At 32.5% G+C, this 14665-nt stretch overlaps 1 protein-coding gene across 1 annotated transcript; it reads left to right on the top strand.

Annotated features, from left to right (window-relative positions):
* The first annotated feature begins 478 nt into the window (after window positions 1–478).
* Window positions 479–14665, top strand: LOC105318926 (leucyl-cystinyl aminopeptidase). Its single transcript, XM_034469322.2, has 14 exons — window positions 479–1021; window positions 1109–1382; window positions 1922–2045; window positions 3430–3581; window positions 4609–4722; window positions 4918–5040; window positions 5133–5264; window positions 5363–5517; window positions 5622–5704; window positions 5927–6054; window positions 7988–8046; window positions 8136–8289; window positions 13998–14092; window positions 14212–14665. Exons 1-14 carry the CDS (start codon window positions 513–515, stop codon window positions 14315–14317), a joined length of 2208 nt encoding a protein of 735 aa, XP_034325213.2. The 5' UTR covers window positions 479–512; the 3' UTR covers window positions 14318–14665.

The following is a 14665-nucleotide window of genomic DNA, read 5'->3' as shown; positions in this document are numbered from 1 at the left end:
AATGAAGACACTAAAGTAACTATATGATCATACATGCAAATATGCACATTGTAGAACAATGCACTGTGTTGCTTGCAGTGTTTTCAATTCCTAAAACTAAGATATTATATATGGATAAGGTTTTTGTGTATTATATGATAAATATATTAATGAACTATAATGCTCGGAGAAATCATACTAGTACACAGCACAATATGGTTAAACATTTTTCTATAGTTTATATTACAACCAACCATGGCATTACCACGACTCAGAGTGTGACGATGAAAAAATTATTGCTTGGGAACTCTACTTCAAAAAACTGTATAAACATATTATAAATGCGTATAAATAGGTCCAATTTCCACCAAAATGCTAGAAATTCAACATTAATTTCAAAATGAAATTACGAATGACAGTAAATGTCCTGAATGATGAAAAATTATTATCACCATTACGTAAAGTATAATATAAGAGTCCGATCTCCACTATGTATTAAGATAATTTGATTTTGATCCTCCTGAAAGACAGTCATGGCAAAATTCATTTTACTTATGTTTATGTGCTACCACTGTGGATTAGAACCAATTTTTGGCTTTTTGTCGAAACGAAATGTATCTTCTGAATCTCTGTCCTCTTTTAATCAAGAATCATCAGAGGGATTTCTTTGGAATAACATCCGACTTCCACAATCAGTTATTCCATTGGAGTACGATATATTTCTCCATCCCAATCTTACAGAATTCAGGTTCTCGGGAAAGGTGGAAATCAAATGCGAAATTCGAGAAACAACTAACTTCGTTGTACTGCATTCTAAAGATTTAGTAATTTCTCAGACAACACTGACGATAATCCCTTCCAACGAGCGAATAGAAGTTCGTATGCAGATGAAAAACGATACTGATCAACTTTTTCTTATAATGGAAGATGCCATTCCGAAAGATGCCGAAATTCTAATCACCATCGTATTCGATGGGATACTGGGCATTGATGGAGACGGGTTTTATTTATCAGAGTTCTTTACTTCAAATAAAAGTTCAAGGTATGTTTGTTATATTGAAATATTGAACAAGTGCCCATCTTAAAGTGTTCTGTTATGTTTTATACTCACTGATTGCACGATTCCTAGATACCTAGCTTCCACCCAGTTTGAACCTGCAAGTGCCCGGAAGGCGTTTCCTTGCTTTGACGAGCCCGCTCTGAAGGCCAATTTTTCGATGTCAATTGTCAGGGAGAAAAAACACATCTCTCTCTTCAACATGCCTCGGGTACATTCCATACCAAGGAAAAATAATCTTGTGCTGGACACTTTTCAACAAAGTGTTAAAATGAGCACTTACTTGGTAGCATTCGCAGTTGGTGAATATAAAGGGAAGTCCAAGCTAACGAAATCTGGAGTAAATGTAAGTAAATTTGTTGCTATTGAATTTGAAATTTGAAATATGTAAAACTTATTCTATTTACACTACCAATAAATCACAAATAAGAATTTAACGTGAATTGAATTAAATCTCGAATATGTTTCATAAAGCACTGTACTAAAATTCTTATTTAATATGATTTATCTTAATGCCCCATGCGGTTCTTATATTCTCAAAAATAAATTTTTACCTTTTAAAAACAGTTTTCCAAAAAAAAAAAATCTCCAGAGTGTAACAGAATCCACAAGAGCATTTTTGAGAAAGTTATCTCTGCTATCGGAGTATCTATGAACCTTAAGGAGGTTGGATGGTCAACAAATTAATAATAAAATCTACTGAAATTTAAAGGATATCATTTGTTTAGCATTTAGTTAGAAAAGAAAATATCAGTACATTTTATCATTTTATTTTTGTATTTTCCTATATTATTATTTTGATATTTTCTGCTAAAGGAGATCAATACAGTCTAAAAATGGAACTTAACCATTTACCTCTCTTACTTTTTTTTCCTCACCATCTAGATGACAGTTTACTACGACCGTACGAGTCTGATAGAAACTGTGGATTTCTCTCTGGATGCTGGTGGGATCATTCTAGACTACTTTAACACTCTGTTTGAAGTATCGTACCCACTACCAAATCTTGGTAATATTTTTATTAGAACACCTGAACCTAAGGTGATTGGATAGTCTGATCACTAGTTGTCCGTCGTCCGTCCGTCTCTCCGTCTGTCAGTCTTTAAACTTTTCACATTTTTCACTGACGTCTTCTCTAGAACCACTTGACTAGATTTAAACACTCTATTGTAAAGCATCCATACGGAAAGGGAATTCTAAATTGTTAAAACAAATAGCAAAACCCTTTTAAAAAGAGATAATTGCGAAAAAGTGAAAATAGGATGTGTGTCTTTAAAATTTCTTGAAGAAACACTGCACCAGAAATGCCAATATTTACACCAACCTTGTATATAAAGTGAAGATTCTAAATTTTTAAAATTGTGACCCCTGGCAAATACTTGGGTCCTAAGATGGGTTCAAAGTTTACATTATATATATATATATATATATATATATATATATATATATATATATATATATATATATATATATATATATATATATATATATATATAACACTTAAATAAATGAAAAGACAAAGAACGACTAGAACGAGTAGTTAGGTTTTTTTCTTCAGATGTTTTTCAATACAATATAATTGAAAGCTCTTATATTTTATTCGTTCTTTGTGTTTTCATTTATTTAAACTTTATTCATATTTTACCGACCACCGAGGTTTTTCTTGGATAATGTTTTACAACCAATTTGTGAGATTACTATGCAAATAACGTAGATTCCTAATTGTTAAAATCTTGACCGCCATACTAATACTTGGGACCTAAGAGGGGTTCTAAGTTTAGAGTAGATATCGCGAAAAGGCTTAAAAATCTTCTTCTCAAGAACTACAATTGCACAATTGCACAATTTGTAATATATCTATGCAAGCATCCTCAAATAGTATATATTCATATTGTTAAAAGCGTGACCCCCGAACTAATACTAATGCCCCAAGATGGCCTCTTATTATAACATAGAAATTAGAAAATATAGGAAAAATGTTTTAAAAACTTATATAGAATGGTACAAGGAACTGGTCTTCACGTGAGCAATGAAGCCCATGGGTCGCTTCTGTTTGTTGGGGAAAGGGGAGAGGGCTTTCGAGTAGCTGTAAAAAAAAAACAACAACAACATTTTTCCCCGTTTTTCTCAGCCCCAATTCACAAAGTCTTGTCTAAGATTGTTTGTCAATGGAGGAAAATATTGAGAGAAAAAAAGACAAAATTATCAGATACAACATGTATTTCTCACCAATAAAAAATTCGAAAATCTCTTTCTTTTCTACTGATAAGAAAAGAATCGGTTTTGCTGTAAAATCTTAAAATGAAATTAATCGTTATAACCTTTATAAATTACAGTATATGATTAATGATTGATTGATTGATTTGATTGATTTGATTGAATAATTTTGATAGACATGATTGCTGTTCCTTACCACAAAATGTCAGCGATGGAAAACTGGGGATTGATTTCTTATCGAAGACCCAGGCTTGTTATACCCATAAACTCTGGATACCAAATGAAGAAAAGCACGGCGTTACTCATAGCCCACGAAATTGCTCATCAGGTTGAAGATATTATTACTTACAATAATACAATAAATGGATGGATGGATCAATTACGTATTATGAAAAATCATCTAGAATAATTATTCAGATAACATATAGTTCACTTTTATGGGATTTCACATAAGAAATATGGGTAATTGCATTAACAACTCTTAATTTGTCTTTTTTTCATTTTTGAATCATGCATAAAAAGTTTGAACTCGGTTTTGCCAACAATACAATTTTAGCGCAAAATTTTCGGCATATTGATAAAATGTTTATTACATTTGAAGATGTATATGTATATATATAAACCTTCTGAAGAGTGAAAACCTTAATTTCTGTGTTTAAAGAGAACATGTTTATGATGTACGTTACGATGATCATTGCATGATGGTCGACTGTTGCGTTATCATAAACATAAAAACCCGGTTAAGTTTATAATTTTAAAGCAATCTGATTGTTTTAAAACTTTCAAATGTACGAATTAGATAACAATGTTAAAAGGTTAACATCAACTAATATGAACTTCGTAATTGATCACTCTTCTGAGAAACTTTTAGGTTTTACGGAATTGTGACAAACGTTTATTTCTAGATGAACCTTTGATCTTTGTTATTTATTTCTTCAGTGAAAATTGAATATTGTCAGAATGACACAAAACTATGAAAAGCATACATGTAGGAGCAGTTTTAGTCTTAATCAGTAACAACTTGTTAATGAAATTATATCATAGTAAAACTTCAGAGATATGGTGCTCATTGCATTGTTGCTTTTAGTCATCGTGGCACTATATTTAAGCACTCTTTTCACTCTATCACAACAAAAAAGACTAAGCTCATTTATTCTGGGGTTATTATTTAAAGACAACCGTTTCAAACTGTTAACCTGTCGAATGTTGTTTCTGATTCTGGCAGTACGTTGAATCTGATAAATTTGAGTCCTTTTCTATTGTAATTGTCCTCAGTTAAAATTAATAAAAAAAACTTTTGATTTAAAAAAAAATTATAAATGGTTCAAGAATAAATGATTTGAAGTTTATTGCAGTGGTTTGGAAACATAGTTACTATGCAGTGGTGGGATGACTTATGGCTGAATGAGGGATTTGCTTCCTTTATGCAATATTTAGGACTTCAAGCCTTTAATAACGAATGGAGCATGGTATATGCAAATAATTTCAACATTTTTTTAATGACTTAAGAATGGCATTCAGTACACTTATTACGTTGAGGAGCGGTTTAACTAGTTTTATTTTAATTAGATTGAATTTATTTCATCTTTTTTTAATTAATAACAGATGATTTTTATTATACCAATCACCCTTTGATCATTACTTGTATTTTTTTTCTAATTTAGAAAAACTATTTTACTACGAAAATTTTGTCGATGGTGAACGAGGACTTCACGAATTCTCAAGCTTTAAATCAACCAGTTGCTGTTCCCGATGATAGGATATTTAACGGCGTCACTTATGCTAAAGTAGGAAATTTTCAAATATAAATTGACACCTTAAACCCAATTCTTAAACAGGATATATTTGTTGGTTCTAAAGGGTACTACTTTAACTATAGGGAGCATCAATCGTGCGCATGGTCAGAGGGTTGCTTGGTGAAAAAGCATTTATGAATGGAATAAACAATTACCTAAACCAGAACAAATATAGCAATGTGGTTAGCGATGATTTATGGCAAGCTTTATCAAACGTAAGTTTTGGACAAAAACATATTAAATGATAAATATTTTAGCAGATATGGCGACCAAGGACTTTCAAATAATATTCCATTTATATTGAATGTTCTAGTCCTCTGAAGATGTCATAGACTTGAAAGCTGTCATGAGTACTTGGATGGGGGAGAGGGCATATCCTCTTGTGACTGTCCGTCGAAATCATTCCGAGATTCGGATATCCCAAGAACCATTTATCTTGAACACCACAGCCAGTCGTACCACACCTATGTTATTACATTACCACACTTGCACATGACATTCACTTCGGTTGTTTAAGCTTTAATGTCCATGGTGATATCAATATACTTGATTTTAATTGCTTTTTCTTCTAGATGGTCAATTCCCTTTCAATACGGAATATTGGACCAACATGGGCATTTTTCAAGAAAAATGATTTTGCTGCGTGAAGAAACAGGTAATATGAAAAACACTTGGATAGTACTAGTATTACATTTCTAAATATATGTATAGACTTAGAATAAAGATGTCATTGGGATTTATGGGTTCAATGAGAAGATACTACATGTACTACACATGTACTCAATGACTCAAAGTGTTTTACGCAAATGTACTGTATGTATTGCAAACGTCATAATCATGACTTACTTGATTATTTCATGTTGATTATTTTTCGCAGCAATTATCAATATAAGCGGTCATTTCAAACTCGTAAAAGGTAACTATGAAGATAATGGATATTACAGGGTGAACTATGACCTCGAATCTTGGAAAGCAATTACTGATCAGCTTATGATGAATCATAAGGTAAACAAAAATTCCAAAAGCCACGACAAATATCAATCACATATACTAAAGATGAGGTATTATCAAAATATCTATACCCAATACAGCTTCGTTATAACACACAAAACCACCACAATCACAAGGGAATCTATCAGGATCAGCTTTACAACAAGCATCAGAAAAATGTGCACTTATTATTATCAACTCTACTGCCATAAAATTACAACCAGTTATAAAAAAACCCCAATAAATAAACGATAGTAAGCATCAGCTGCATTGAACCACCATTGTCAACACCTTCGGATTTATATATCTTCATAATCATAATAATCATTAGGAACATAACACTCTCTGCAAAACTTAAAACAGTGGCATATCAATCACAACTTGATCAACATCGGTATCATAACCTGACGCGATCTCTTTGCGAGCAACATGAATGCAGCATAAAATAGATTATAGGGATAGTTGTTCTTTTCTATCAGTTCTTAACACTTCATCAAACTCCATTTAACCCTCTAAAGGGATTTCACTAGACATTAAAGTATACTTAAAAAGGCGCTATTATTGCGATTTTTGATTTTAAAAAACCCTGAAATTAGTAAAATATATCATTTCAAAATCATATATCATAACACAATTAAGGAAGAAAAAATATAAGAAACTCGGTGATTGAGCCCGGGTTGCCTGCGCACATGTCCACGACTGAGCTTCGAAGACCCTAGCTTGCTTCAGACTTTGAAGCCCAAAATTTTGAGAAAACGTGCTTCGATTTTAAGATAAATTTCATATTCTGCATTTCTTAAAGCGCCCTTATAGAAAAATAACAGAAAAAAAAAAATAAAAATCAAAAATGTAAAATTTGTTTTTATGATTTTCATTTCCTTCCGATGACAACCGAAATTGACGGTTGACTTTCTGATATGCAAATGGCACTGCGGCAGACCACTATTTACCATCACTGAAACTTTCTTTTTAAGCCAGTACATGAAATATTTAATATATTGGGACCAGAAGTTTCAACCAAAACAATGATCGACCGTTTTTATTTTCTTACAAATTTACAAAGTAAGATCTGAAAGTTTCATGAAAATTGGCTTAAGCGTTTTTGAGAAAACGTGTCAGGGAAAAAAGATGATAATAGAGGAAAAGAAACATAGCAGTAACAAGAAGATCTTCCGTTGGACATGGAAGACCTTCATTAACCTAGCATGATCAACATCACTGTCGACATCCATCACAGTATAATCAACATAACAACCACAATCCGTCACAGCAGAATCAATATCCGTTCCACTCTCAGCAGATTTCGAAACAGCATAATCATCACAGTATGTTTAATATCAGTATCACTATAAACACAACATTATCAACTTCATTCCACTATCACAACAGCATGAAAAACATCAATGGCCACTATCAGCACAACATGATCAACGGCAGTACTCCTATCATTACAGTAGGATCATCGTCAGTATCACTATCAACACAACATCATAAACTTCATACAACTATCACCACAGCATGATCACATCTATGCCACTCTCTATCACGGCATAAACAACATCAATATCACTGTCATCACAGCATAATTAACATCAGTATCACTGTCATCACAGCATAATTAACATCAGTATCACTATCATCACAACATAATTAACATCAGTATCACTGTCATCACAGCATAAATAACATCAGTATCACAGTCATCACAGCATAATTAACATCAGTATCACAGTCATCACAGCATAATTAACATGAATATCACCATCATCATAAGATTATTAACATTAGTACCAATTATTATTACAGCATGATTGTTTTCCGTACCACTATCCATTGGAAATAAAAAAAAAACAATATTCAACTTACAATTACTTGACAACCAAATATATTACGATTATTCTGCTACGCATACCCTACCTTTGTTTTGAATATGTTTCTATTTTTTTAGATTTTTTCACCGGGAGATAGAGCACATTTGCTGAACGATGCCGTTAGTATTTTTGCAAGGTATGCACATTTTTTATATGTTTATAATGCATATGTATAAAAGTATATAACAAAATTTGAAATAATAAACTGTAGATGCAATGTTACAGAACCAAACCCTTGAATATGTCGGTTGTTATGGACTTGTTAAATTACATGGAAAAGGAAACAGATTTTCTACCCTGGTTCTCAGCTTTTCACTCAATCGGGATCATGAACAATTTAAAACTGGGAGACATCAACCCCGAAGTTAAAGTTTTGATGGTAAGTTTGTTAACAGCGCTTTAATTAAGGTCTTCCGTTTCCAACGGAAGACCTTTCTATTATTGTGCGGGAAAGATTATTTTTCTTTTTTTTTTTTTTCTTCTTAGACGCGAACTTTGAGGCTTCATATTTTGCTTATTTCTGAACGGGTTTTGCTCAAATTTTCAGGGCTAATGTACTTTACAAAACACTATCTTAAGCAATTCATAAAATTTAGAATTCCCTTTCAGTTAAAGAGTTATTCCCCTTTTAAAATTTTTTAGGGCCTTTTGTTTCCAGACAAAGGCTCCGAGACTATGATAGCAGGGAATGGGAATCCAACGAATTTGAATAACAGAGACATTGTAGTTGTGCACATCTGTTTTTGTTTTTAGATTACGTTTTTTATTTAGGAAAAGGTAGGGGGTCAAAAAACAGGATTAAAAAAAGTGCGAAAATTTAGACATATTTTCCTTTATATCTTTTAAACGAAAAATATTTTGTTAAGACATGTAGAATAAAAGTTGTGCAAAATATAGTGGGCTTTCATTTGACACCAATAAAAAAGGGCTGGCCCCTTAAATTAAGGGCCAATGGCCCCTAAAAAAGTTTGCTTAATAACTCAAAAACGGTTAGTATTTTGATATGGCTGTCGCTGGAAAAGTTGTTTGTTGGGATCTCATAAAGGTCGCTACAATGTTATTTTGTATGTGATTTGTGTAGTATGAGTGTAAAAAGCTTTACATGTTAACATGTACCTGTTTTCATTTGACAAGTTAACGAAAGTCTTTGCGCGTACAACTGGCATAAAGTCACCGCAGAAAGTATGCTGGTTTATACAAACGGCATTAATTCATAAGCATTGTTTTTTTAGAATATACGTGCTTTTTTTAGGAGTTTAAGTCATTGTTGTTAAGTTCTTAAAATGCTCAACCCTTAAAAACGGGATTTGGAAAACAAATCATTGTTTTTCTTTTCTAGTAAACCACAAAATATGGAATTAAAAAAAAATCTATGCATTACATTTTAGTTATTAACTCCATACATTTAAAATCTACCTTGAATCAGAGCTGGTGTGTACCATTACGTAAGCTCTCCCTCGCCCGCGGCCGAGAAAATCGGTCACCATGGTCGCGGCTGGACTACCTAGCGGTCAGGGGTTATCTAATACACGAGAGTTGCGTCTCTCATATATGATTTTATTTATCCGCAAACCCAAGAATTGTTTTCGTTTTGATTGCACATGTTTTTTTATGGATTAAACGATTGGGTGTCAATTAAGAAATCGTTCAGTTAATTAATAAAAGCAATGTCATTCTCAATCTAAAGCAATAATAGATATAGATAAATTGTGGGTTTTAAGTTTAAAATAAATAACTTCTATTTGATAGAGTAAGGTCATTATACTGCAATTTTCAAGGCTTACTGGGTTCTGAGCTGTGTGGGTCTGTGCGTTGTACCTTTACGTAATCTATCGTTCGCCCACGGCCGAGGATCTCAGCCACGGCTGCACTACATAGCGGTTATTTATACACAAGATTCGCACACCGAGACGCACACTTCCATGCATATGAACGTGTTTGAGTTAATATAGTCGTAAATACAAGAACTGTTTTAATTTTATGTTATAAAAGTTTGTCCATTTTGTATTTATTTAATTAAATTTGAGTGTAAATGAATATTAATGAACGATATTAACCCAAATCGGAAACATCGTCAGACATAAATTAATGGTTGGTTTGTTTATATAAAATATTTTATAAACTGTACAAATAATGTTTTAAATCAACAACAACAACAACCCCCTAAATATTAAACATTTAAATGATGATCATCCATCGCCCATGGCTGAGGAGATCCGGCACGATTGGACAAGTGATCCGCGGTCGGTTCGTGATCTTGTACCTTATCACGCGTTCATGTTTCATATTTTGGCATTTTGCACGGACACAACTATATTTTATTATGTTTTCAACTATTATTTTGGTTTAAGATGAAAAGATAAATTTATTTTACTTGTACAGTTGATTAAGCATTGGTGTATACGATAGCGTACAAGGTAGTTTAAAAATCAAATCAAATTATAATCAAAGTTCCATGTTACATGTTTGCGGTAGGTGCTAGCACGATAAAAGAATGTCCTGAGTTGAGGCATTCGATGATTATTTAAAAGAATATTCACATGAGTTTTAAACAACTTTAGATTAGATTCTGTCGGTCACATATTAATCACTTCTGTAGTTTTTCTACATGTTCGTTTCATTATGGAAGCGAACTCATTGCTGCCCCCCCCCCCCCCCCCGCCCCCCTCCTCCCGCCCCGCTGACAGGAGCTCGCGCTGTATTTTTTTTGGGGGGGGGGGGCGAAACGATATCAAGATCTGTCGAAAATCATTTTTGGTGGCTTCTTCTTATGTGTAACATTTTGTTTCACTTTCCCAACCGTTTGTTTATTCGGTCAGTCTGTGTTAATTCAATCGCCACGTGCGACCGAGAATCTTGTGTCGCTTCAGCGCACACAGCTCAGAACATATATAGCCCCGGGTCATCAATTGTTATGTAATTGAGTAACAGTTGGAATGGTGCTTTTACTACATAAAATATAAATAAAAAAATCATCCAGAAAAAATGTTACCGTAACTCAATAGTCAATACCAAAAATAAAAATCCGTATGATTACAAACTGAAATCGGTTTTTCAGTATTCGGCGGGATTTTATTTTTTCTTCTAACATTAGTATTTTTATTGGTTTCAGAGAATACGATGTAAAAATACAAACAGGAAATAAATCTGATATTATTTACATTGATAATGTTGAAAAATATTTAAAATTAAATTAGTCACATTCGTTAGAAAACAATGTTATACAAACATCCGATAATTTTTTTCCTATGTCGTATCATTCGCGTAAATAAATATGTTCTGTACATATCCATGTACCTCAGAAAAAATTCAAATGATTAAACAAAAAAGAAAGTTGTAATTACTATTTCGGATTTTTTTCAAAGTAATTTAACATTGTATTGAAAAGAACCAGAAATAAAAATGATTTAAATTTTTGACTCAATCTTCGTATATATTACCGGCGCTCCTTACATGTATAACGGCGTTCAGTGTATATAGATTATCATGATCTATTTGAATTAAGTTCCATTCGTAAAGATTCCCTTAATAATTTATTGCATGACTGTGTACATTGTAGGCAAATCCCTGTGCGTTAATTACGTCTTGTTTTCCGTTAACAGTGGTTTAAGTAATTAAAATAATTACTTGTAAAAATATCTATAATCGGGATTCCAAAGAACTTACTTCCCGCAATTCATAGAAATGATCAGTATGTTTTCTTTCTATGTTTACATTTAATTTTGTTCAAATAATTAATAAATTTTCTATCGTTTAAATTGTGTGCTTCATCAGATACTGATTCCAATTACCTTGAAGTGATTAATTTTTCCATTGGCTATTGACAAAAAAAGAGACGCTTGACCATCCAATGAAAACAAATACACAGAGTTTGATTGACAGGTTCAGCCAGGTGCAGGTCTCACCCGATGTCCGAGGTTATGTGTGCCGCGAGTGGTCTCAATAAGAGTTATCGATGTAAATAAATTAAAAAAAGATACATGCTTATCAAAACATGCTCGTGTAAGTTAAAGTTGATTAAGGCTTGTTCCAACAGAAATCATGTTTTGCTAACTGTATTTAATATTTTTTATGTATAGCGAATTTTAATATTGTACAGTCATTTTACCGGTAACGAATCAGTATGCGGTTTCTCGTGCATGCAACTATTATTATCAAAATTCCAAATGTTTTTATTTTTTGTTTAAATCGCGTTTCTTTGTCCTTCTAAACTGTATCAAACTTCCGAAAATATAAAGGATGAATTACGGAGACAGTAATTTCAACACCCCCTCCAGTTTCCTAGTTTCGAATTCGTTTCCCAGTATCGAATTAAGCGCCCTTTATCACTTCTGACCGAATATTTTGAGGCGAATTAATTTCAAAAATATTCTAGAGGTACATGTTAATGGACTTATAAATGAACAAGGAAAAACGATTGTGGGAATATGTCATTTAAACAAATTATATGATCGTTATTTTTATCATACCGTTTTCCGGTCAAATTGAAACTGGACTTGAACAGTTTTCATTTCCGTTACTTTATAATATTGAATTTTCATAAAAACACTTTATAATAGTAATTGATGATAAGTAGTTGCCATTTTCCTTTGTTTTTCCCGTATATGTATCAATTTTTGCGGCCAAATAATACTGCTGTCGCAGTGAACCGTAACTAGGAAAACTACACGTGGTTCTATTTGAAGTCGTAATTTCATTCAAAGCTCCATTATTATTTGATATGATGTATTATCTTTTTAAATGAATTATATTTACTAATTATTCACTAAATAGGGATCAATAACAAACTTATTTTCATAGTTAGGCTTAATTGTTTTCACACTTTCGTTTTTTCTGCTTTGAACATCCGGTAGCTCATATCTGGGGCACATTTTTAATTGTTAAACAATTCGGTAAATAATCGTGCAAATGGCAAACAACTTCACGTACTGATATAATATTTATTTCTGTGTTATAATCACCTAGCTAGAATTTTTTAAAACCTCAACTTTGTCTTCCACCAATAATTTTTCTAAAAATTATTCGATACTGGCAAATATTCGTTACCGGTAAAACTGTACCAGTACTGAAACATCGTATAAAAACGTTATATATACATGTACTCTGTAACTAGTCGTCTTTTAATACATATACCTTTCTTTTGTTTGTTAAAAATAAATTCAATTTTGTTAAAAGATAAGTATATCATTTCTTCTAGATTTTTTTTTTCATGAAAATACCTACAAGAGAGTTTTGCCAATCACAAACAGTTTAAAGTACATGTAATGTAAAACACGGGCTCCATTTTGAAACAAATTGTCAGAGAGTTCCGAATGAAATCTGATAAACGTTTCACATGGTTCTCGCACGCTTTGCTCGAAATGATTTAAACGCAATGTCCGAAATTCTGCACGCTTTGTCCGAAACGCTAAACGGTTTACACGAAACGCTTCACGATTCACACGAAACGCTAAACGGTTATTACGAAACGTTTTTCGCACGTAAGTCGCACGCTTTTTTGTTGTTGTATAGTAGTACGTTTCAGGGTCTGTAAATTTTGTCAGCACGCAACAATTCTAAATTGCACATTGTCTTCAAAAATTTACAAATATTTAAATAAAGAAGTTATCTTAGAGAAAAGGTTACGTGTTTTGTAAACGGGTTCGGTTTAAAAAAAAAAAACACAATTCCTGACATGACCCATGAGTACATACTGTTTACAACAATGCTTGCTACCCCCTGAAAATTTAACTCGCCATTAAATATTTAATTTTTTAAATAATGTTTGTTACGATTACATAAACTGTGTGCGACAAATAGTTTTCCTAAAACATTTTCTTATTTTCTTTTTCAAAACACGTTTTATATGCAGGCTTTCAATCACAACACGTTTTAATAACAAAAGCAGAACTGAAAGTTTAGTAATTATAATCGTTTGACACCATATCACATATATTTTCAACTCGCAGCAACAACGGAAGACCAACTCGTGGCTTTGCCACGAGCTCTGCTCTAGTTATGATTATTTTTCAAATTATAGAATTGACAATAATGATTTTTCTTTATTGCTGTCTTCAACAAGTAAAAGTTATTTTCTCTCAATAACAGCAAAAGGTTGCTACAGTAGCCACCAAAGCATTAGAACTGATCGAGAACCAATTGCAAGCAAAGGAAAACAATAAGGGTTATACGGATGATAAGAAGTAAGTAACGTACACAAAAGATAACTTTGCTTAACAGTAATATCGATTGAATTGTAATAAAAATGTTACATGTAAAATATTTACATAAATAAATGCCTCAAATGATATATCCTCTCTAGAGAATGTCTGGTGAAGCTCATCAGGAGGATTAATTCAAGAGTGGGCGACGGTTCCCCAAGTACCCTAAGACCTTCCTCTGATCAATTCACCCAGAAGATGGACTAGATGATAAAGATATACATCGAAGGAATTTCTATGTGGCGATGTAACCTCGTTTCCTGTTTTAAGTTTGTTATGCTAGGTTTATGACAAACGATCTATAATGGAAATTTTTTTTATGACAGCAACTGCATTGGTGACTATGAGATGGAATATTATGAGATTTCATCTACTTTACGAAATTTACTCCAATTAAATACATTGTATTTTGAATTAGATTTATATTACCATTTAATTCTTATGTATCCTTAAAACTTAGCATGCTTTGTTTGATACATGTACGTTCTGTCTATCAAATGCACGCACCTATAAACTTAAAAAAAATAATTTAGCATTAAAATAGTATTAATTGTG

The sequence above is a fragment of the Magallana gigas genome, chromosome 6, assembly GCF_963853765.1.
Source record: "Magallana gigas chromosome 6, xbMagGiga1.1, whole genome shotgun sequence".
NCBI lineage: Eukaryota > Metazoa > Mollusca > Bivalvia > Ostreida > Ostreidae > Magallana > Magallana gigas.
This window is presented reverse-complemented; position numbering and strand designations above follow the sequence as displayed.